This window comes from Camelus ferus, chromosome 3, assembly GCF_009834535.1.
Source record: "Camelus ferus isolate YT-003-E chromosome 3, BCGSAC_Cfer_1.0, whole genome shotgun sequence".
Classification (NCBI taxonomy): domain Eukaryota; kingdom Metazoa; phylum Chordata; class Mammalia; order Artiodactyla; family Camelidae; genus Camelus; species Camelus ferus.
The window spans coordinates 44,590,401-44,616,075 of NC_045698.1; the positions used below are offsets into that span (position 1 = coordinate 44,590,401).

At 39.7% G+C, this 25,675-nt stretch overlaps 1 protein-coding gene across 11 annotated transcripts in view; it reads left to right on the top strand.

Moving 5' to 3' along the window:
• Positions 1-25,675, top strand: part of MAST4 (microtubule associated serine/threonine kinase family member 4) — a 516,475-nt gene that overhangs the window by 251,625 nt on the left and 239,175 nt on the right. For all 11 annotated transcript variants that reach the window (XR_004317247.1, XR_004317246.1, XM_032473373.1 and 8 more), the window contains one exon: positions 18,898-18,929. Coding sequence is in view for 9 of the 11 variants with exons in the window: in XM_032473373.1 (XP_032329264.1) it covers positions 18,898-18,929 (32 nt within the window). In the remaining 2 variants the exon portion in view is untranslated. The remainder of the gene's footprint in view (positions 1-18,897; positions 18,930-25,675) is intronic.

Consider the following 25,675-nt stretch of genomic DNA (forward strand, 5'->3'; position numbering starts at 1 on the left):
GCAAACAAATTTGTGGTTACCAAAGGGGAAGCAGGGGAGTAGGGGAGACATAAATTAGGAGTTTGGTATTAACAGATACAAACTACTATATATAAAATAGGTAAACAACAAAGACCTACTGTATAGCACAGGGAACTATAGTCAATATCATATAATAGCCACTTTCTTTCCTTCTCTCTTTTCTCTCCTTCTCTTTCTTTCTTTTCTTTCCTTTCTTTTCTGTCTCCCTCTCCCTCTTTCTCCTGCCCCCTTTCCCTCTCCCCTCCCCCTCCTTCCTTCTCCTCCTCCTTTCCCTCCCAGCTGGCAAAGTTTACAGAGACATAGGTGAATTGTTGCAGCCTAACTTCTCTTGTCCTTAGGTGGATTTTTTCCCCAAGGGCTTTAAAAAACTGCTGAGTTAACATTTGTTGACTTTTCTCAGGTCATCAGAGTTGTGCTTGCCAAAGACTTGTATAACAGGCATTAGGCCAAGATGAGATTAACAATTTATTTGGAGGAAGGGAGTAGGAAATCTTTTTAATTTAGAGGTGAAAAGATCATCAGTTGGGCTAAGTACAGGTTATCCAATTTAGCTCCAGATTTATGAAGAATTACTGAAATCTCTTCTTTGCCTTCAAGGACTTCTGTGTCCTGTTTTCCCCTATATCCCTCTACCCTTAGGGCAAAAAGAAACAAATCAAAACATAACCAGCAACTCTAAAAAGTAATTTAAACATATAGCCAGACAACCCTTATCTTGCCTGGGGATTCTATAGATTCTGATAGGGTTTTGGAAGGATTTTGTTCCCTGCCGGTTCTTGAGAAGAGCAGCCTGAGCACCACAGACACACTTGCTGGCCAGTGCTTGGACACTACAGTATCTTTTTGTGGCTGGCTTGAGTATCTTGAAACCTCCATTGTTTGCTTTAACATTTTTTCAAGTTAATTTTGGGGGGGGGGGGGTAGGTAGGTTCTCCCTTCCTATTACCTGTCACACATTTACCTGCTTCTTGCCTGAAAAAGAGACTAGATTATGATGTTCCCAACGATGATTTTCTTTGATTTTGTTCTGCTTGGAATTCACTTAGCCTCTTAGATATGTGGATTGATACCCTTCATCAGTTTTTTGGGAAAGCCCTTGGTTATTATCTATTCAGTAATATCTACTACCTTATTTTCTCTCCTCTCCTCCTAGGATTCCATTTGTGCCTATATTAGGCAGTTTGATGTTATCCCAAAGATCTTAGATACTCTTTTTCATTTTTGTTCTGTTTTTGTTTTATGCTTTATTCTTTTGGTGACTCATTTTGGATATTTCTTTTAATTTCTTTCTTTCTTTTTGTTTTACTCTTTTTTTTTTTTTTAAATGAAGATACTGGGGATTGAATCTAGGACCTGGTGCATGCTAAGCATGCTGTCTACCATTGAGCTATACCCTCCCTCCAGTTTCTATGGTTTTGACCTAAATTTTGCTTATTCTTTCTTTTACTTTGTTCAGTCAGCTTGTAAATTCATTTTATTCTGGTATCTTTCAGTCCGACTTTTCCTTTTGTTCTTTATTATTACAGTTTGTCTCTCTAGTGAAACTTCCAATGTCCTCATTCATGTTGTCACACACGTTTGCCACAGTATCCTTTTGCCTAGTTATTTTTGTGTCTTTGATAACATCAGGATCTTGGCTATCTCTGCATCTGTTTGTATTGCCTGTTTCTTTTCTTGACCATGCGTCATGAGAGTACCCATACCTGGTTCAAGTAGAGAGCAGAATGACTCAGCACCCCGACTCAACTGGTACAACATAAAAGAGACCCATCTCTTTCTGGAGCTAAATATTATTTACATCAGTCCCTACTGTTCTTTCAATTAAAATGCTTGGCACCCACCTAAAATTATAAACACAAGAAGAAGCAGTGTCTCCTGTTTCTGAGGCTTCCTCTTCGACTTGGGATGTAGACAATGACAAGAGCATTGCTGTTACCTTCACAATCAAAGCAAGGTGTGTAAGCCACAAAATCATACTTTAAAATAATTTCAAAAGCTAAAGGCCTACATAAACCTAAAAAAAAAACCTGAATGCACAAGTGATAAACTCTTTTGAAAATTTTGGGGGGGGGGGTAATTAAGTTTATTTATTTAATTATTATTTTTAATGGAGGTCCTGGGGATTGAACCCAGGACCTTGTGCATGCTAAGCACACACTCTACCACTGAGCTATACCTATCCCCACCCTGAGTGATAAACTCTTGAAGGAAAAGGCCCATGGCTAGCTCCCAATCTTAGTGGAATGGCGGGAGGAGAAGGACCCTGCCATGGCTGGGAAGAGGGGAACAAGCCAAATTGATAATATACTTTGCGTTTCTAGCTTTTCTTTCACGTCTTCATTCATGTCATTGAGAGTAACGGTCTCCTGTGACTGTCTGCTTCCTGAGTGGAAGTGGAAGTCTCAAAAATAGAAGCTTTGTCCAAGGAGATGAGGGAATGTGCCAGTAGGGAGAAGAGAGCAAAGGGAAGCCTTAACGTTCATAAACAGGGCTTAGTTCAGCTCTTCTGTAGCTGTTGTAGACACATGGCTGTGGTGACAGTCCTTGTTTTCTGGGTTTGTCTTTCACATTAATCATATATCTGTGCTTCAGTAGTCATGTAATTTTTTTTGTATATATATTTTTTTATTGAAGTATAGTCAGTTTACAGTGTTGTGTCAGTTTGTGGTGTACAGCATAATGCTTCGGTCATACATGAACAAACATACATTCATTTTCATATTTCCCTTCACTATGAGTTACCACAAGATACTGAATGTATCTCCCTGCGTTATATAGTATGAACTTGTTGTTTATCTATTTTATATATATATAATTAGTATCTGCAAATCTTGAATTCCCAATCTATCCCTTCCCACCCTCTTCCCCCCATGGTAACCACAAGTTTGTTTTCTATGTCTGTGAATCTGTTTCTATTTTGTAAATAAGATCATTTGTCTTTTTTGTCATGTAGTTTTATGCTTGGAGTTTATTTCTTTAGTGATTGGGTCACTGTTGTGCACAAGGGATTTGTTTATGAAGCTCTTGTTTTCAGTCTTCTCTCGGATTTGTTGTGCAGCCTTTCAAGGTGTCCTAGGAGACACTTGGTTGAATTATGGTGCAGGGCACCTACCTCTTTCATCAGATTGCAGTACCAGACTGAGAAATCCAGAGTTACTAAGTGCAGTAACTGGGGTATCACATGGCAGTAATTTGGTCTCTGCTTTTCTTACAGTCATCCTATCATTGTACTAAAGACTCAGTTAAATCTACATTTCTCAAAGCATGTCTGTGTACGTGCCTGAGTAGCGTTTTCCCCAACATGTCCCATGGTCCCATTAATTTGGGGAACACCGCAGACCATGCCTTCTGTGCTTGTTAAATGAAATGCTAATAATTGTGAAAATCTTGCTAGAAGTAAATTCTCTGAACTATATTCAATTAGGTGTTTCTCAGACTTACTTGAATATAGACCCTTTCTCCAAGGGCATTGAAGTTTTTCTTATCACCACCCCCTAGCAAAGTTCTTTGGGGATTGTTGGGTTAAATGGACCCTGTTGCTCTTTATTTCAAGGAATATGAATAATTCATATTGGCTGCCACTCTCTACACCTGGGAAACATCTTCCCCCACTGCTTTCTGCCAAGGAAGCTTGCATTTTGGGAGGAAGGAAGAGCTCAAATCCTATCAGATTACAGCATTATACGTAGGGCCTCTTAATTACAGCAGTGTTAATGTTGTTGGGTTCTGCCATCGTAGACAGCCTCACTTGTCCAAGGACTGTCCTAGTTGGCTAGTCCAGGAAAATAAGCTGGGTCAGCTGTCATATCCCCTCAAATGAAAAAAGACAGCTAGCTGCCCAGGCTGCAATTGGAAGGAAAGGTCAATCAATATATTACCTTTCCTTCTATGTGCGCCTTGCCTGCAGGCTGAGCTGTGCCTTCTCATAGTGGTGGTAATCTCTTCTGCTAAATTTTATTTTAACCTTGCAAATAGGTGAAAGGAAGGGCACAGTTAATAACATCTTCTCTCCAACACCTCTGAGCATATTATTTGGGCCACTCTTCCTCCCCCAAGCCCCCCCCCCCCCGCCCTGCAGAGTCCGCTTAGGTGGAGAGTTAATGCAAGGACCTGGTTTCACTTATGGTGAGAGCTCGGTCATGCCCTTGCGCAGACAGAATGCAAACATGTTTGTGCTTTTTGACAGGCACTGGGATCTATGTGGAATAGGGGTTTTTTTCCAAACATTTCTCAGTCAATATGTTGACTCTCCTTCACCGGCCATGCAGCGTGAAATGGTGCATCACCGATACTTGAAATAGGCTGCAACAGGAGGTAGGAATGGGGCATAGATTTTCTAACACAGCATGTTAGATGGAATGATTTTGTGTACTCTGAAGTGGAAAATTCAATCAGAATTTTCCACACTTTTTAGTTAAAGCAACACTGTTATTTATTGATGAAAGGTAGATGGAGAGAAAGAAAGAGTGAAAACGGAGGAGACGACAAATCTCGCATTATTCCTGGTCATGGTGAGAAATACTTTTTCTCTTGTAATTTAATGAAAGCTACATGAGATAGATAAAAAGGGTCTTCTTAAAAGATACACTATGGAATGCTTGGAACATATGCCAACTTGTTTAGCATGCGTATGGGTCAAAAGATAATCTGGCTTTTTGAGAAGTTTGTTTTTCATGGGATGGACTTCATGCTTGATAAAGGGCAGTTACAATGGCCCAGGTAATCTATTTGGGCTTAGTTTTAGTTCAGCAGAGCTCATCTGGAAAGCACCTGAGAGTATCAGTAAGAAATTGAAGGATAGATTCTCTAAGCTTTCATTCGAATAGACTATTTAAGTAAATCACTAGTTTTCATCTGTTGTTTGGTTCACAGAAGATACATCAGCATAACTACCTATTATGTAGATGAACATTTTATACTTTCAAATTGCAAAACCTGAGGGTTGCAATGTCAAATTTGTGAATGAATGTTTAAGATAAAATAATAACCTAATATTGTTAACCTGCTCAATGTGTGCCAGTCACTTTTCTAGGTACTTTATTTGTATTCTTTCATTTCATCTGCTCAACAACACTATAAGCTCTTATTATCGATAATTTCCAGTGAGGGAAGAAAGCCACAGAGAGGGTAAGTAGTTTGTACAAGGCCATCCTCCTGAGCCAGTCTCCTGAGCCACCCTGCCTGGCTGCCTCCCTGAGGCTCTGCCACCGTAACACCTTCATCCTCAAGGGCTGAAGGACATTTGGGTTAGCAGCTTAATTCAGTTAGCATATATCTTTTAGCCTTTAGGATTTTTGTATTTAGATTCCATCTTTAAGAGAGACATATAATCTCTTACATGTGGAATCTAAAAAAGAAGAAGAAGAAAAAGAAAAACTGAAGCAGAAAAAAGAAGAATGATGGTTACCTGGAGCCGAGGGTGGAACAACAGGAAAGATGTTTTATAAGGGGACGTACTTGGAACTAGTACATAAGTAAGTCCTGCAGACCTAACATGCAGTACAGTGATGGTAAGATCCAAAACTCTGTTATAAACATTAAGCTAGCTAAGAGACTAGATCTTAATTTTTCCCATGACTAGAAAAAAATGATAATTTTATGATGTGATAGAGGTGTTTGACACTGCATTGGCAAGCATATTGCAATAGCAGTGTATTAAATCAATGTTGCACACCTTAAACGTGCAGTGCTATATGTCGACTATGTCTCAGTAAGAAAAGAGACATGTACTTCTTTAACTGTCTGTTTCACTTCACTACTTTTTTTTCTTGATGTGTAATTCTATTCAGTGTAATTCAGGTTACTTCCTCTCTTTTTTTTTTACTAGCATCTGAAGTGACAGAACCATTTAAAAGTGTTAGTGCAAATTCATTAGTTTGTCTAAATAGTGTGGCTTTGAAAGATAGTTTAGGCTGCCTATAATTTTGGGTTCTTCCGTGTTCTAAAGTTGATCTCTTCCCTTTGTTCATACTGTGTTATAGTATCATCAGTTTTTACTGTTTTTTTGTTTAAACTTATTCTATAGACAGTGATTCCTGACTTAATTATCAATTTCCACTTTCCAAGGTGATACAGGATAATCCAGTATGAGAACTCAGAGCTTCTGTGTAATACAGGAATCGTATCAGTACAGCAAGGTCTAGTATGCTTTTGATTTTTAAAAGGAAGGACCTAATTAGTATAACAGAAACCAAAGTGGAAACCACCTAAGGTCACCCTTGAATTACAAATGGCAGCATTCCCATACGATACGGGGGAAACCTTTCTGCTCGGGAATTAATTTTTTCAGTTAACAAAAATAAGAGGCCACCTTATGAGAACTTTCTTAGGTCTCCAATTTAAATGTCCACCCCTGTTGGAGTGATCCAAAAATATCACAATCACACAAGGGATCATTTTGACTTTGAGAGAAAGGGTTCTGTCTTTGCAATGAGAATAGAGTTTAGTCTTTGGGAAGAAGCAGTTAAAACCCGAAAGCCTTTTATTGCTTTTGATGCTTGAAAAAAGGCAAAACTCCACTGCACTGTAATATTTTCTGCTAATTAACTGTCACAAATGTGATACCATTAAGTTTGGAGTCTCTTTGGTTAACTTCAAAGTCATTCACACACACTGTGCAGCCCTCCCAAATCTATTTTGGAGAAAGAACTGCATTTGACAGGTCTGTAATCAGTGTTTCCAAGGATTGTGTTCATCATAGAACCTAATCCTCATTTAAGGAACATTTGGTCACTTCTCTCTGGGTAACCAGCACCAGCCCTCCTAATGCTCAGAGTTGATGGTGTCAAGGTTGTCTTAATGCTTGGTGTGCCTTTGGATCAGTGTTTGGAAGCCAACTTGCGAACTTCAGTACTCTTTTTGGAGACTATCAGGAACGTATTTACCTGCAAATAACCAAAAAGGCAACTGATAGCAGCTTAAATAAGGATTTAGGGTTCCTTTCATAAAAATGTTTGTTGGTCGAGTGTTGAGGTCTAGTGCCGTATGGGAACAGGGTCATCAAGGCTACTTTGCTTTTGCTCTGCTCTCCTTAACGTGAGACCTCTGACTTTGGGCAAATTACAACGTACCTTCTCCAAGGTTCAGTTTCTCCATCAGAAAAAAAATGGTGGCCACCCTTCCTGTAATTGCAGGGTAGGGGTAAGGCTTAAATGAAATCCTGTAGAAGAAAGTGTATCGCACAGAGCCTGACACTCACTAGGTATCTTGCATCACAGCGGGAGCCCAGCAGTGCCAGTTTTCATAGTGGTGATGGAGGGGAAGGTGTGAAGTAGGAAACAGGGGATCCTACTTTAAGCTCTGTTCTTCAGTTTTGGGGTTCCCAGTTCCAGCACACTTTCAGCTGATGGAATTTGAAATCACACATTGGAAAAAATAACTTTAAAAAAGTCTGATTCTGTACCCTTTAACAAATAGAACCCATCATTTTCTAAGTAAAATATATCCTTTACAAGGCAATTGTTTATTTTATTCTGTGACCTCTTTACAATAAATTTCAGTACCATTAAAGGCTTAAGACACATTATTGATTATTTGAATATGTATGTCATTAATCTTCCATCGCCCCCATACATTTTATATGTACATTTTAAGTGTTGTCTTTTGCATTTAGATGGAGAAGAGTGGTTTCAGAAGAAAGCAGACTTGTGGGTATTAGCTTCATATAGCACTTCAGGGGCTCCCTTGAGCTGATTTGCCTGTCAATTTCTACACTAAAATGGACTTTTAGAATAGTTACTGCCAGATAAACGACAAAGTGTCCTTAGTAAATAAAAGTGATTAATCTCAGCTGGATAAATTCACTGTCACCAGTCTCATCCAATTCTGTTTCCTGGTTCTATGAAAAGCCTTTTTCTTTTTTTATTAAGGTTGTCTGTAATTTTAATGGAATCTTTGAATTATTGTCTGATTTTTAAAAATTGGTTCATAAAAAGATATTGATTCTTTAAATTAGGAGTGGTTGAAATGTTGTTGATGGGCAAACTGGTCTCCTTTGATAGAACCTGGAAACCTTAGTCAAGAAAAATTCATCTTAAATCTGTGTTAGGATACACTTAAGAAAAAAAATCACGACTCTTAATGACTGACTCTGGGTTGGACAGTAATGTCGGTGTGGAAGCACAAGGGAACCAAAAGGTAAAAGTGGAAATCTATTAAGCTGGGTTCTTCCTAGTTGCTTAATTTTTATTGCCAGTCATTGATACTTATTTCTTTCTCAGGGCGTTTCCTTGGGTAATGTGAAGATTCTAAAATCAAATAAGGCTTTTGAACAGTGAAGATGTTTGCCACTGCTCTGTTGAAGAATCTTATAGATTGATAGTGATCCTAAGAGGTGTCTCATATCCACTATATTAACTAGCTTTTTAGAAGCTTATGAACATTGTAGCTTTTATTGATTCTTGGGAATTGTACCCAACAATAAGCAATAAAAGTCAATGGTAACTTTCTTCCCATATAGGGGTGTGCAGATCAATATTTTGAATTTACTGTAATTTGCTGGTAATGGATGGAAGACCTGAAAAAAATTGCGGAGCCTTGCAGGGCACAGCTGTGTGGTGTTGCCTTTTATTTGAGCTCACTGTAGGTCACAAGCTTTCCCAAGTAATAAGAAACGGAGTTAAGTGGCAGGGCTGCTGCACGTATTTATCGGGAGCCTTCATGAGTCTCTTCCAAGGGAAAAGAGAGAATCTCGAAACTTGTCTATGGTGACCTTAATTTTATAGTCCTGAAGGACCTCTAAAAGTACACTGTCAATTAAAATTTTAAATATCCAGCATTTGTGTTTGATCTCCTTCCGCTAAAGGAATTTTTCTACTGATCAGTAACAGGGTATGTGATTTCACTGAAGCCTGATTTGCTTGAAGTCTTCCAGTTGTTTCAGGGAACTCTGCCCAGGTTCTCCATTCAGAGAGGAGGAGCAGGTAGGCGTCCTCTGCCCTTGCTCTTTGATTTTACCCATTTCTCTCTCTATCAGGATCAGAGCTCTTCCCTTGTGCCCCAGGTGCTGCATCTGATGTGAGTGTCACACTTAAATAGTCCGGATTGACTGTCTAGGGTGCTCTCGAGTTCAGGAGCTGTGCTGCGTGCAGGGCACATGTTCCCACGAGTCTTCTCAACACCTTATGACAGATTGTAGTGTCCTCATCTTTTAGTTTAGAAAACAGAGTCTCACAGTAGTGAAGGATTTTTCAAGGATATTTTCCAAGGATATTTTCCAGCTCTGACTTATGTTAGAATATAGGTATTTCTGAATCTAGGTCTTGTTCATTTAAGCACTGTAAAGTACACAATTGGCTGAAATAAGGATTTTTTTTTTTAACATAAAGATTGCTTGATCTAATACATGTTTTCTTGTTTCCTCTGTTGAGAACTAATTTGATCAAAATGAGTTTCCTTAATTTCAAAAATGCCACACTTTTACTTGACGAAGCCTTTTGTTCTCTAAGAACAAAATGAGCCCATAAAATACAGTATGACTGTGGGCTGAAAGCTGCTAATTTTGAGGAAATAAATGCACTTCACTTAGTGTATAGTAAGCTCTCAATAAAGTAGAGGTGTTATTAATATAAATACTAGTTATGACTCAGCGTACCCTGCACGGAAGCGTGGAGACGTTGAGTTAGGAGGCAGATTTCCCTCACATAGTACTGAATTGGAAGGCAACATGTATATAAATATGAGGTTCCCAGACTCGATTTTTTGATGTCAAAGGTGTAACATGTTAGGAAGCATCAAAACCCATAGTAATTGGCTGGAAAGGAAGCTTGTTTCATTTGCTCATTTACTTGGGGTGCCCCGGTGATTTGACTTGTTACGCTTTCTCTGCTTTAAAAGGTCTGGGTTAAAAGTAACGTGTTCACAAGGCTTTGCTTCAAATAAAATCAGAGTCTATAAAAATAATTTAAGTGTGAAATTTGCTTAGAAAGAGCTGCAAAGCTGTGTTGTAATACTCTTTTCTGAGAGTTATTGCCAGTGTGTTACCAACTATGAATGCAATTTGATAGCCTACTCAAGGTGGGTCCGTAGGACAAACACACCACATCTTACTTGGTGATGAAAAATAATTAAACTGCTTTGGATTTAGACTGATGTGGATTCAAAGACAAGCTAAACCATTTACCTGCTCTGTGACCTTATGTAGCTCCTTAACTGGTCTGTGCCTCAGTTCTGTAAAATGGTAATAACAGTGAAGATGAAATGAGACAATGAACGTCACCACGCAGTACATGTTAGGGACTGTTCCTAGATGGATGAAGGCTGATGGGCTTAGTAAGGAAAAACAACTCTCATCAACTGTGTGAAAATTTTAAAGTGGAAAATGCATTTGTAATGAATGTTATTTAACTTTCATGCAGGAAAGATTTGGGATACCCGCCTTGGCTCTTACCTTATTTTGCAAATCTATCTCACAACCCTGCCCATTAGAGACCACAGGGTTTTTCCACCCCTTACTCACGTTCAGATTTCCATTATTTACCTTCCGAAAGGCCCTCTGTGCTTTTGGATGGCCCTCATTCCTGACCGCTGGATGGCGCCCACCCTTAGCTCCTACGGTTCTAAACTTTCCCAGAATTTAGGCATTTCTTCTTAATTGTTGATCCTATACATATATTTATCTCTTGAATCTGCCCCTCCTTTCTTTGCCTACTGCCTCTTCCTTGGTTCTGATGCTGGGCTATGCTTCCAAGACAATTGAATAAGCCTCTGAATTCTTTGCCCATTTGTCCTCCATAAGCTGTATGACATCCTGATACCAGAGTGATCCTTTTTTAACATGTAGATTTGATCATCTTATTCTCCTATGTAAAATGTTCTGTGAGTTCCCCATCACCTATAGGATGAAGACAGACTCTTCCAAAAACCTTCCATGATTCGCCCTGTCCCTGCCTCCATACTCATGTCCTGTTGGTTTTTCCTTTCTCGCCTCTGTTCTGGCCACTCCAGGTTTACTAAGAGCTGTGTCCTATTTCACTCCACCCTGCTTTGCTACATCCATTCCCTCTCCTGGAATGCCCCTCTCCTTGCCTCCTCCTCAGTCTGCCTAGCCAGCTCCCAAATGCTACTGAAGAAAGGCCAGGCTTGAGTATTAGCTCACTAGGGAATATCTGAATTGCAAGGAACAGAAAACACAGGTTAAACTGGTTTAAACAGTAAAGGAGATCGATTGGCTCATGTGACTGAGAAATCCAGGTACAGGCAAGACCAGATCCACTGTTTCAGAGATATCACCCAAGACCCAGTTTGTAGCTGTCTTTCTTCTCTGTCACCTTCTACCCTGCAGCTGTCATTAGCTTATTGAGGTAATTCTCCTTTCCTGCTAGCTTTTTCGGAAAAGGGAAGGAACACTTTCCCAGAAACCTGGAGCTAACGTTGTTTTGCATCTTGCTTTCCTGGATTGAATCAGATGCCCTCTTTTGAATGGATTACTTTGGCCCAGACAATGAACTTTGTCATTAGCTTAACTTGAACTAAGTCTTGAGGTTGAGAATGGTGTCACTTCCACCAGATTTTATTACCGTGAATAATGGGGAGCATCACTGGGCAGGAAAAAATTCTGACTCTCTTTAAAGAAAACTAATCACTCCCACCCTCAGGGCTCCTGCATGCTATGAAGAAACCTCTATTCCAGGCCCTGCCACACTGGATTTTACAGCAAGTAGAGTCCTTTATCCCAAGTGCCTGGCACAGCACTTGCTACATCAGCCTTTACTAAAAAGTATACAATTGAATTAAGGAATCCGATTTCGCTGGCTTTAATCACCGCATGTGCCCCTCATCCTCACCATGGGCAGAGGATTTTGCCTTCTGTGTTTCTGAAATTACAGAAATCCAAATAAATTGCTTCAGTTTTCCTTTGCTCCTCTTTAAAAGGTACTTGTTGATACCTGCACTTTTCTTCCTCTTTAGAGGAAAAATTGTCCTCTTTTGAAATTAAGGCCAACCCCCTCTGCTTGTGTACTCAGACCCCCTCTTTGTCTCTCACACAGCACTGTGTCCTGCTCCCTGGCCCTTTCAGAGTGCCAGAGTTGGAGCGCAGGGAAAATTGGGGCAGGATGATATAGGTTTCAGATTTTACTTCCACCATCTCCTGGCTTTGTGATCCTGGGTAATTGATCATCTCAGAGAACTACAAAGGGTCCTGCGAGACAGCCAGGTGAAGTTGTTAGGAGATCACAAACTATCTCTCTTTTTTAATTGAACTGTAGTCAATTTACAATGTTGTGTTAGTTTCTGGCGTACAGCATAGTAATTCAGTTATACATATATACATATTCCCTTTCGTTATAGGTTATTACAAGTTATTGAATGTAGTTCCCTGGCTATACAGTAGGATCTTGTCATTTAGACTCTGTTTTTGATAGGATCTTATGAAACTCAGAGACAGACTCCCATAGTGTGACTCGGAAGCTTTATGTATGGAAAAAGCCTGCGAGGCGAATGCCAAGCCTTGAGGATGATGGCTGTTGATTTGGGTTCACGACAGAAAAAGCCAACCCCAGAAAGAAAGGAAGGCATTAACTACTTTCTCCTGTTTTTCAGAGGAAGTGAGTATGTGGTTGCAATGAGGTGAAACTTATATGAAAACCCAGCAGGCATTTTTGTGTGTACCTTTTATGGATTATTTTGTTGAACTTCACTACCACAAATAAACGTATTAAAGTACAGTATGGTTATATATACAAAAATAGAATGAAATAAAACCTACAAGAAAGGGGAAGTCCTTTAGGATCCTCCACCCATCTCCCGGCCTCAAGGCAGGATTTCAGTGGTGTTTGGCTGGTCGAATGGTTTAGATGTCCAAGCACATCTGTAGAGGTCTACCTTCTGCCTTTCCAGCTTTCCTCTCTAGGTGTTTGTGCAGAAAGTCATGTACCGCATGGGCAGCTCACTGGATTTTTCAAGGTGGTTTGAACATAAGCCCCTTTTGCCTGCTGCTCTGCTTCAGAACCAGGTCTTCATGGCAGATCTGGTTCTGTGGCGTGGACTTCTCTGTCCTGTGCTTCTGCCTTCACAAGTGACTTTCAGAAATGGGGCCAAAAGCATTACGTGACACAGGGCAGTCCCTGACTGAGCCTAATCCCTTAGCTAATGCCACGCTCTGTCATATAGGGAGAGTTCCGTTTGGAGTACACTGCTTGCCCTACGATACTGCCCACTCGCGTAGGAAATAACCAGAAACCTAACTTCCCTGCTGTAGTGACAGCTAGAAAGGTAGTATTCCAAAAAGGAAAAAAATCCAAAGGGAAACAATTTATGGAAACTAATAGTCCTTAAGGATACTTAACATTACCAACCTCCACCAAACAGCCTGCAAACCACTCTCTCCCCATCTCCAGGGTGGTGTTCAGACGCTGGTACTTGTCAGAGCTCCCTGGGTGACTGATGTGTAGCCAGGCTGCGTTCAGAACCACTGAATTATCTCATCCCCTTTTATTTTCTCTCCCCTGCTAGCATTTACTTATTCAAATTATGCTGCGTAATATACTTGAACCTGGTGATACCTCTCTTGTTGTGTATGTGTGTATGTGTGTTTCCCCAGTGGGGCTTTTCAATGTTTTGTTTTGTTTTTTGCTGTGTCTCTAACAGTGCCTGATATACTGCCTCATACCTCTCGGGTCTCAGAACTCCCCCCCTAATTAATGGTTTGTCAGTGCAGAGTAGTTGTAGTCACTCTTGATGACAGGGTGATGCCACCAATGACTAAGGAATGATGGTAATAGGGAAATACATGAACTTTAAATTGAATGGTTTCTGGAAAACAGTGGGGAAATGGTGGATGATAGACATTGCCGTTCTAAATGTTTGCAGGGTATTGTTTTTATTTTGTTTTTGTCTTGTTTTTGGAGGGATGGCAGGTTGCCAGCTTGCAAATCCTCTTCCTCTTTTTTTGGAGGACATCCCAGAGTATGAATCTGGGTAGACCTGGCCCCACCTCCCAATATGTTTGTGAAGGGAGCCAGTGTTTCTTGTTCCTGCTCCCTTGGGATCATGCTGCCACCCACGGTCCTGGGACACTCACAGGGACCCTGCCCGAGTGCTCAGGGGAAGGTGCAGGGATGGCTGAGAGATCTTTCCTGGAGGCTGAGCTCCACTTGTGTCCTAGCTGGGCTGTTCCCAGGTGTGGTCATGTTCTCTGGGGTAGAATTTCCTGGTTCCTGGTCACTTTCTATCCTTATCTGTGCAACCATCCTGTCACCTGTGTGAGAGCTGGTGTTTACCCAATAGTTTTTTTCACTCGCTAGCCTTGTTCAGTTTCTGTTGTTTGAAGAGCCCCAGGGGCTGCGTAGTTCAGCACATCATTTAACACCATGTAGCACAACTCTCCCCACTTGTAGATTTCCGGCAGCGTCGTATATACCTGTGCCTCTCCTTTTTCTGTCTGATCTCTCTTCTCGTATCTCTTCTAGCCTCCTACATGATGATGTCTCCAGCCCTGACCTCTATCCTGAACCCAGGTTCATTTGTCCAACCACCTGCTTAGAATTTTTTCTTTGGAATCTTTATAGACTTGCTTGATGTAACATATCCAGACAGAACTCCTCTTCCCTCAACCTCCATTTGCTCAGGCCAAAAGCTTTGACTCTTTCTTGTTTTCTCTTCTGTCTTCCACATCCAGTTCTTTTGTAAGTTCTGTAAAAAATCTCTCACAGATCTGAGTGCTTTTCACCATCTTCCGTGATGGTCCTACCCACAGTCTTCTCTCATTTGGACTATCCCTATAACTTTCTAAAATATTGGGATGAAAATATTGCCTTAAAATAAGCTTAGAATATTTAGAAATTTATTAGTTCATGCTTTTAATGCTGTAGCCTACACTGCCCCCACACACACGTCTTTCTCCCTACCTCTCTTCTCTTTTGAGAGAATTTAATTTTTTTAATCATCTTAGATTTATAGACAAGTTGCAAGATAGTTGAGAGAATTTCCACATATCCTTCCACCATTGTTGCCTAGTGTTAACATCTTATATAACCTTAATATACTTGTCAAAATCATGAAATTGACACTGATACGTCACTATTAGCTGAACTACACCCTTTATACAGAGATTCACCAGGTTTTCCACTACAGTCCTTTCTATGGTCCAGAGTCCAGTCTACAGTCCTGTACTAGGAAAGCATTTGGTCATCTTTTCTCCTTAGTCTTCTCTGATCTGTGACAGTTTCTCCATTGTTCCTTGTTTTTCACAACCCAGTTTTAAAGATGTTATGTAGAATGACTCAATTTGTATTTTCCTGATTTTTTTTTTTCATGATGAGGCTGGAGTTAAGGTTTTTAGGGAGAATGCCCCAGAGGTGAAGTCCCTTCTCAATGTATCATAGCAAGGGTATGAGGTGTCAGCACATGGCCAACCTTGATCGCGTGGTTGGTTAAGACGGTGTCTGTCAGGTTTCTCCACTGACAAGTTGCTGCTCTTCCCTTTCCCTGCTCCCTGGAAGGGAGTCTCTAAGTTCAGCCCACTCTCCAGGGGGAGAGAATTAAGCCCCACCTCTTGAAGGAGGGGATATCTACATATCCTGCTTGTAATATAATTCATGTGAATCTCCTTTCTCTTTTAAATCATAAACTGGTCCATCAGTTTAAGAGAATAGTTCAAAGATTTCCTAAACACATGTGGCATGTGTAGCCATGTCATTTTATTTGTGTTTGTATAGCTATTAAATACCTACTAAATAGTATATATTTTAAAAATTATCATTATGGAAATTGGCTTGTACATATTAAACATTACGGCTATTTCTCAATTGCCTTTATGAATGAAACAATGTTATTTTCTCCTTTTGAGGCCCAGTTTGGCCAGAAAAGGGACAGAATCATTTGTTAGGCTCTTTTCTTCCCAAACCCACAGAAATGCTCCTTCTAGATTTAAGTGTCCACAGTCTTATCAAGGAATTGCAAGAAGACAAACAGAGTTCTCAGACAGATAACTTTCCTTCACATTTATTTTCAATGTACACATTTGCTAGTTAGCAGTTTTAGAAAGGGGGGCCAAGGAGCTCATGATCTCAAGCAAGTAATAATACACAGCAATTCTAAAAAATATTAGAAGTCACTGAGAAATCAATATCAATAAAAGTAATTTAAAATTTTTAATATTCTTAAATACACTCTTAAGAATTTCTTTGCCCTGTGATAATTAATAATTACATGTTGTTTAGTTCAGATTGATGCTTCGTGCCCTTTCTTTTCTCCCCCTCCCTTCCTTTCTCTTTTATTACCTGATGCTGATCTTTTAGACATGTTCCAAATACGCTAAGCACAAGCTTTGGTTTATGACTTGGACCAATACCACATGTTTTATCTAATGATCTAAGTGTGTTTATCTGATAGTGACTTTATGCTGGCATTAAGAGAATAAGATGAGGACACACACACAGTACCACCAGCGCTGGGGCAGTCAGTGCCTTGATTGCTGCGCAGGTCCGTCCATCCGGTGCCGGTCGGTCAGTGCATGGTCCCCATGCGTCTGGGCAGCAGCCCCTCCTGGCTCTGTCTGCAATCACTTAGCCCTCCTGATACTTGCAGGCTTTTGCAGCCACTGTTCACAAGGTCTTGGCCACAGCACATTCATTTCTCTCACTTTATTACCATCGCATCTGATTCCAATTTGCTACCAAATTGAGTTTCCAGTTCCGAGCCTGACATTCAAGCCGTCAGGTGGATTAGCTCCTCAGCCTGGTTAGCGCTGACCCCGCAGGTCAGTTGACAGTGACCTCTTAAATGTCCCCGGCTCCTCATCTTGGAACCTCAGCTGCCAGCCCCAGGGAGCAGCAGGGCGGGGTTACCCACTGTAACCTTTCTTCTTGTTTAGGACTCATCATTCTAGACCTGTTGGAAAGACTTCTGATTAACAACAGACTTGGTTTTTATCCCTCATCTTGCTGTTTCAGCAGTTTTTTTCTCAGAGCAAAGCAGCCAGCTTATGGTCAGGGTATTTGGTGGAATATGATTGACTGAACTGTTTGAGGATCATTTATCTGGCCCTCCCCCTCTATGTCTTCTGAGTGATCTGTTTGCATACACAGTTGATCTGTTTGCATACACAGTTGAAATAACACCTGACTTAATATTTTTCCTATTATTAATGATAACACTTCAGGTATCCCTCCTTTTCTTTTGATGCTGCTGTGAGATCAACTTACTGGATAGCAGTATTTACTTACTTGACTGAACTCTAGCCTTTTGCTATGTAGTGGGTCTCAGTAATTTCTTTCTAAAAGAAACCCTCTGGTGAATGATCACTTCTAGGGAGAGGTTTTTTGGTTGTGTTTTTTTTTTTTTTCTTTTTTTTTAACCTGAATACAAAACAAATTTCTCAGTGCTTGTCATATCCCAGGACACACATATAAAAAAATTACTCACTGGTTTATCTATTTACATTTCAGTACCCAAGGAAAACTGTCTTGATCAAAGACTTTTATCATTAGAAGCTTTAGTCAATGAAGGTATATTTATGTTTCAGCATCAGGGAGCCAAGTTCAGCAAACGCTGTAATTTCTTGGGGCTAATGAAGGATTAAAGAAAAACTCGAAACAAAACAAAACAAAAAAAATAAAGCCTTTCACCACTGAACCTTGCAACCCTTGGAAAGAAAATGTTAGCTCTTGAGAGAAGGAAGAAAATACTCTGTCCCTAAAATTGTTGTTTCTTCTTGGAATTAAACAGTGATGTGATTATTATAACTCTGTATCAAAGTATGTTTTCCGCTTAATAGCTAAGTTAAGTAATAGCTTTAAATAAGTTCTATTTAAAGCAGGATTATTCTCCTGCCTCACTGCTCTCAGGTCCATTTTCTGGGAGCTGGGCTGGAGTAAATTGCACGGTTTAGAAGATAGGAGGCCACAGGCCATGACAAACGTTTAAGAATCCAATAAAAATAGGGAACAGGAAAGGTGAGTTTGAAGCTGAAGGGGAAGTACCTTTCAAAAAATGATGCTGGAGCTCCTGGAAGACAAAAAATGAAATGGTAATTATGGGAATGAAAACCCAAATTGAGTCAGCCTTTTCGAATTTTGAGTTAAAATAGCCAGATGAATCATTGCTTCCTGTTCTTTAATTATTGTCATCAAGTAATCCTTGAGTTCCCTGGGCTTCTGAAAACTCCACTAGTGGGTGGAGGTATTTCTGTTAGCCTTTTTTGTTTGTTTGGCTTGTTTGCTTGGTTGTTTTTGTTTTTTGTTTTTCCATAGACTCTCCATAGAAAGATAGATAATGATCTTAATTTGAACTGAGTGTGAGAGCACCCTTTGAAACTATAAAGCGCTCTGTTAATTGTTGCTCTCTGGTTACCTTTTGAGAGGTTCATTAACCTACTTCAAAATAGCATAAATCATAAATCACATTTGTTTTAGGAAATAATACCAGAAGGAAACTTTTTGCTGTGTTTCTTTTATAAATTATAATCTTCAGTAGACACAGTGTTTTGAATGAGTTTACTTCTGTTGGGGGCAAATAGTCTGATTTAACTACCCTTTTCATTTCACCTCTCACTTAATTATAATCCTGCGAAATTTCTCCTCCTCCTTGTGTCCTTTTCCTCTTTGGATAAGTTCTTTGCTTCCTCAGGTTTTCCTTACCCTCAATTATAGGGGTCATGTAGTTCAACTCAGTCTCTGTCATTGCTTTGGGAGGATTGATGTCTTTTTTGCTCTGGAATTTAGGTAGACCGTGTTTGTACCTTAAACACAGTGTCTAAAGAGTACAGTGTAAGAAGGGATCCAGCATAAAATTATTACATTGAAATCTTTTCAGTTATAGAAAATGCCAAATCAAGCATAAGGAGAAGAATAACGTTTTATCTTAGCCACTCGGTGTCCTAGTGGTCTAAGGTTAATGTAGCATCTCACATATATGTTTTCTTTCTTCCTTTTGCAGAAGGAGCTGAGTCTTCCCAGAAGAGGAAGTTTGTAAGTAGCCTAATTTAGTTTCCTTATTGATTTATTTGTATTTTGGGATACAGTTGGTAATGTGATTATTCTCTGATGTGTTAGATTTTCAGTGGCCATCAGAAGATTAATGATAATCAGCTGAACTAAGAAAACAAAAAGCTCTGCATTTATTTGTAAATGTCAAATATTAATGACTTAAAGATAGCTCGAAGAAAGTTTCCAGGGTTTGTTCCTCATGGGCATTGTAAGCCAAAATACATATTTATTCCTGGGAGAACCTTAATTTAAACTTGAAAATTCTATTATGCAATCAAGCAAAACCATTATGTGGTCTGCAGATAGTTTAAATTGGTCTGCATAAAGAATTAGTGCTTATCTACATGGTATGGAAACCTGTGATTGATGTTTTATATTATGAATTTTATTCAGAGTAGATGATATATACGTTTGCATTTGAATTGATGAGGACTGCATTAGCTAAAGATTCTGTTAGATCTAGCCCTTACTGAACTGATAACATGTAACATTCATGTTAAAATAGCAAATTTGTGAACATTGACCTGATTTCTTTGTAGTGTTTCAGCCTTTTATTTTTAAAGGTAATTTATTTGCATAAATCATAGTATTTTCCCATTAACAAGATGCAGAATGAAATTAATTGCTTTTAATATTCTACTAAATTTAGGATAGATTTGTTACCAACTAATACTTTGTAAGGGCTGGTCCAGAAACATTTGGATTTGGTATCTGATTTATACTGAAGAATTTAGTGGCTAGGGCAATGTCCTTTTAAAAAATAAGTACAGTATTTAAGATAAATTCATGCAAATTTCAACTTGGGAGATTAGAAACATATATGGTGATTGTTGAAAGAATTCATTCTGTTGACAAAATTTTGGAAAATTTCATCCTTTGCATCTAGGAACCAAAACTTCATCAACCATGAACATTTCATTACTATCCATTCTAGTCTTTACTTTTTTAGTTGCCAGGGGGACACGGGGTCATTGTTCTTGGAGAATGAGCCTAAGTAAATTTTCACTAGCTTCCGGCTTACATCTCTGTGCACTAGAGGTTAATGGGCTAATAGTTTGCCATAGGAAATGCCTTTAGAATCAAAAACTTCCATTCTTCTGCATTATGATTAAGACTCTTTTGCCTAGACTTGGAAAAGTTCAGACTTTTTGAATATTTCCCATCATGATGAGAAATAAGAAAAAAGAAAAGCAGAAATGCCAGGATGCATGAAATTCCTTTATAGACAAAAATCTCTTTTCCCTCATAGTTTGGTTTAAAAATCATCCTAGGTTTGTCTTCCAAACTTTATTTTAAAATTTTAAAACTTCAGTCAGATCTTGCATTTAGCCTTTATAGTAGATGGTTCTTTTTTTTTTTTTCTGTTTGAGTTAGTATGTTTTCTATAAATTATTATGGTAATATTAATTAGCAAAATTGATTCCTCATATCTATTGAAGGGCCGTATCTCCTTTTGCACTTGGATAAGTCTCGATTCTGTTCATGTTAGCTGATAGCCATGAGTCAATGGGGGAATATATGGTAACGAAAGTATTTACATTTCTCTACTTGAGAACATGGAATTTTTAATGGAAAAAAAGGATGTTGGCAACAGTTTGTTGGGAGTCCATGCTCTGAATACTTAGTAAGAGAACAGAATTACATTTAAGCCAATTAAAATCCCCTCCTAATAAAAATCAATGGACCTATCAATCAGATGATGGGTATAAAGCATCGTATATATGTCATCATAAATCTACTTTTTTAAAGTGAATTTTGGAAAAAAATAATACTTCCAAGTAAAGCAAGCCGGAAATAAACATGCTGTGTTGAACTTTCTATTGCATACCAGTATTCCCAAAAGAATTAATTAATGACGTAGATGTCTGAGACATAATGCCACTCTGCGTTTTCAGTGACCATCGCAAAGAATGCCGGTCATTACTCTCCTCGTGCAGATTCTTTTATGACTTTGAGAAAAAGAAACTACTTATAAAATAAGTGCTCGAGTGATTTTAATACAGATCTAATGAAGAAAGGCTCCCATGTGTTTTTCTTGTGGATTGGTGCTAGCCGGCATAATGGTACCTGATCATTAAACCTGTTAACACTTGCTCAGTTTATGTACTGTGTAAATGCTTTCAAGTCTTTCAGTACCTTTTCTCAGAAAGATTGAGGATTTGATCCTGTTCTTCTGTTGCGTTGTCTTTCCATGTCAACAGTGAGCAACTGCACAATGTGATGCAGTTGTCTCTGATTCATTGTCTCTGGTTACCCAGCAAAGCGATTGTCGGAGGGGGTGTACCTTCAGGAAAGCTGTACTCGTGGAAGAAGACACCTGAATTTGTTGTATCTGCCACTTGTCATTTGAATGTCTTGCTGGGTAATATTTTTAAAATGTATTTTCATCATTTAGACACTTAGGAATTTATCAGATTTTTTAAAATTACTATTGTTTTAAGTAAGATTACATATAATTTTTATGCCTAGAATCATATGATAAAAACATATACTCTATATATATCAGTGAAAGCTTTCACAAATAAAAGAACACAGAAAGTAGGCTTTTCTTTTTAATACTAATTAACTGAAAGGGATAAAAAAGCATACTGTATTTTGTCTAGAAAATTCAGATCCCCACTAATTTGTGATTGGCAGTCATTTTTTTGTTTGTTGTTTTTTTTGAGGACTAACTTGAAGTCTGCATTTCATATGTGTTTAAGAGGTTGCGAAGACCATGGTTGTGGCTTTTTTTTTTTTTTTAATGGTACCAAAGGCAGCAGACAAGAGAGGTCAAGGAAACAGCTTTCCAAGCCAGATGTTACTAAATAACCAGGTGACCCCAGATCAGTTTTCCAGAGGCTTTTCTAGCTCTTTACAACTTCAGAGCCCCAGAGCCCACCTCTACTCCGGCTTTCTGTGTAGGCGGATGTGAGCTAGTTCTCTCCTTCTCCTTACAAAGAGTAGCCATTTGCCAAGGTTCTCGATCCCAGATTCTTCTATCACTTTCCTTCTCTTTCTTTTGGAACTGAAGTTGCCATACTCTCTACTCCCTTCCTCTCAGCTCCCTCTTAAAGTCTGTACATCCATTGAATACATCATGATACAGTCATCCAGTGAACTCCTGGGCAGCAGGTAGGATGAATGGACGAGGGTGGATGCATCAACAAGTATAATGATAAAAAAAATACAATTCTGAGCAAAAGCTAAAAGTAAACTCTAGACACAAGATGGCATTTATATTGTACGATTTCTAAAAACAGCGAATCTGCAGTTGTCCATATTTATAAAAGAGCTAATAGTGTTGTGGGTCCTTTAACTGTCTTTACAAACCTAGGTCCTAAAATGACACTTTGAAGGGGCAGAGCTCTCTAGGAGGTGTTTGTTTTCAGGCAGGGAAAGTGGAAAAAGGGTAAAAAGCCCACAGTGTGAGCTAATGGATGGTGCGGAGCAAAACCTAAGTGTCCCTAGCAGCTACTCTTTGATTTTAAAGGACCCCTTCGTGTTTTGTTAATTGCCCATGTAAACAGCTCTCCAGGACAGAGGGGGCTTCTTTTTTCATAAAATTCCCTAGAGAGAGGAGCAGGAAATTGGCTGGGGCCAGCTCTCTGGCCTCCTTCAATCTTGGTTTTTAATGATCTTTCAGATCCCCCTCCAGTCTGCCCCCTCACCCACTCAGAGAAGGAAACTGCATTATCTGTTCTTAGCAAGTAAATTATCCTTGCTACTTAAAATAGCCTTTCTTCTACATCCTTTAATCCTGAGCACAAGTGCACTGTTTCATGGAGCCCTGGAGTGCTGGGATCTGCGGAATTATCTGCAGTTATCACTTTATTTAGTAGAAACAGTGACTGATACTTGGTCTGTTTCTTGGCTTTGTTTTTTGGCCACACACATCCAGCAGCAGAAACTCAAAGCAGAAAGCAGCTCCTCCTGTGCACAGAGGGCCTGGAGAAGTATGTTTGTGCATGCTGAGGAATTGCTGGGAGTATCGAAATGATTAAAAGCCATTTAGGAGTTGTCTTGCTTATTTTAATTTCTTGATCAAGGCAGCAGTACTATTTCTCTCCATAGAGTTTTGTCCCTTCTCCATTCCCCCTTTGCTTTCATTATTATTCTGAAATGGCTGGGGTCTAGTAAGGCTGGCCACGGAATGAGTAGGGTAAGGTTCTGTCGGCTTGCAACAGTTTTAGATCTGCTGGGAGGTCCACCTCCTTATCCACAAAGAAGACAGGCATCCTAAACACACTTAACATCCCAGCCCTAGATATTTATTCAGTTGGCTCTTAAAGGTATTTTCTCTTCAGTGTTTTATTGAAATGCATGTACCTTTGGGCAAGGTGTCCCTGAACTGCTCTTAGCACAGCAGAAGATGAATCATTAATGGGATGTTTCTGGTGAACTGGCGAGGGACGAGACTACCAGATACGGGAGTTCTGTCAAGGACCATTTTGCCACATGTATAAATCAACAAATGGATGAAGAGGGTGATGAACTGACTTCACGTCTTTCTCATTTTGTCTCTCTTGGGCAGGGGCAGGAAAGGGTATTTAGGTATGAGGTGGAAGATGAGAGTGAGCAGCAGAGGGAGAGAGTGTTGTCAGAGTGGGTAGGACTACAGAGGCAGAGGCCTCTGAAGGTTACTGGAAACTTCTGGGTGGAGCTGGACCTGCTCGACTTGGAAGAGTTTGTCTCACTGCAGATAAATTGGACTGGGTGCACTGGATTAGGATATTTCTTAGGCTGAAATTCTTCATTTTGAGCCAACACAGGAAATGACCTTCAGTGTAATTGGATAGGCTTGGGTTGATGTAATTGGCATATGTCGGTCTGTGTATTTTTTTTAAAGAGAAGACATATTCAGGCCAGTTGTATTTCAGCCAAAACATACTGCCTTGACAAGCTGTTTAGAAAAGTAGTTTGAGTAAAATGAGGTTATTTCTAGAATGCAAAAGAGGGAATCACCTTGGTTTTTACAACTGAGTTGAATTAGATTTATGAGATTTTCAGCAAAGTGAGGACAACATTTTCTGAAAGAGGGAAAGGGCTTAATTTAGGCAAAATAAAGGACATGGGAGTACAAACCATATTTGGATAAATTTTAACATAAACTTAGTTTTCTTCTTAGGACTTCCTTCCCTCCAAGCCCCACAAATATCGAAGCAAGAATTTAAAATATCTATTGTCAAAGCCAAATGGAAGTCCAGTGTCATTTTGAATGTTAGAAAGCCAGAAACAAAACGAAGAAAAAATTGAGTGTTGCATCTGAATTAGCATTTAAAGTGGCATGTTTATATAAAAAGAGAATGCAGTAATATATCCTGAGAGTAAAAAGGATTTCAGACTGTGAAAGAATGTCAATTGCATTTATATATTCATCAAATAGCAGTTTGGTATTTGGTATGTATTCGCAGCATCCCTCATCCCACCTGCATTCATCTCTTGTGCAGTGGGTAAGGGAGGAGACCTGGGGGATGGAAACAATGTAGGATTGATCTTCTCACCTTTGAAAATTACTAGGAAGACCTTAGTGTTGCTCCCAGGCAAGGGAGGTTCCGTCACTTAGGGAGGTTCATTAAAATACATGTGCATTTCCAAACACACTTGGGAGTGCAAATCTGGATCTGCATGTACACATGCTGGGGAGGGAGGCAGAGGAAGCTGGCGGCTTGTGGACTTGGAGCCCATTTCTCACTGGGGATCTAAAATGCCACCCCCAGCTGGGAACTGCTGTTCTTGGGAGAGATTCAAGGTGCTGGTAGTGTCTGGATACCCAAAGCATGAGGGGAAGTTCTCTGCTTCATGCTTACTAAATGACGTTTTAGCAAACGCGAGTCAAACAGGAATTGGGAGTTTTTCAGGTGGCCCACGGAGCAAGGCGGGTGCCTATGCTCTCTCATTCAAAGACGCCTTCTCAAATCTGTTGCTCAATAGGCGTTTCAGAGCCACGCTGCCTGGGGTCAATCCTACTTCTGCCGTTTAACCAGCTGTGTGACCCGCAGATGGTTACTTAGCCTCCGTGTATCTTAAGTTTCCTCATCTGTAAAAATGGGTGTACTCTTCTATCCTGGAGTGTTTTGAGGATAAAATGAGTTAATACTTGTAAAACGTTTATAACAGTGCCTGGCATGCAGTAAGTTCTATGTAAGTGTTTTGTTAAAAATAATAATAACAATGGAATTAAACCCTCTTTCCCCTACTGCCATCACTTATTTTTGTCCTATAGAGTTAGGCAAAAGACTGCCAAGTAGGCTGAGGATGGTCCATTAAAGCCAGATCATTTTTGAGTAGTGTATTCTGGGGGCAGCTTTGTTTACCAACCCTTCTGTCAACGGAGAGGTGTTAAAGGGGACAGCTGACCCCACATTCCTGGGCCGATCTTGCCTTGTGTCCCTCCATGGTCAACACTGGTGACACGTTTCTAGGCGTGTGATGGAGATAGACCCCACACACGTTCTGGCTCTGTAGCTTCAAGCCATGAGGGAACTCCTTGTGCTCAGTGGCCCCTCTTCCAGAATAATCCATCCCTTGAAACCTGCCCACCTTTCCCAGCCTGGTATACAGACTACTTCTCAAAACCATGTTGAGTCAGGCAGGTATTGGGGTATCACAGATGTCCATATGGAAAAGTGTAATCTTAGGATTTGAGAGCTGGAAGAAGCCTTAACAGGAAACCAATTCTAAGTATCTTTGTCGGATAAGTGAGGAGCTAACAGCTCGGAGGATTTGAGATGTACTTGTGCTAGGAT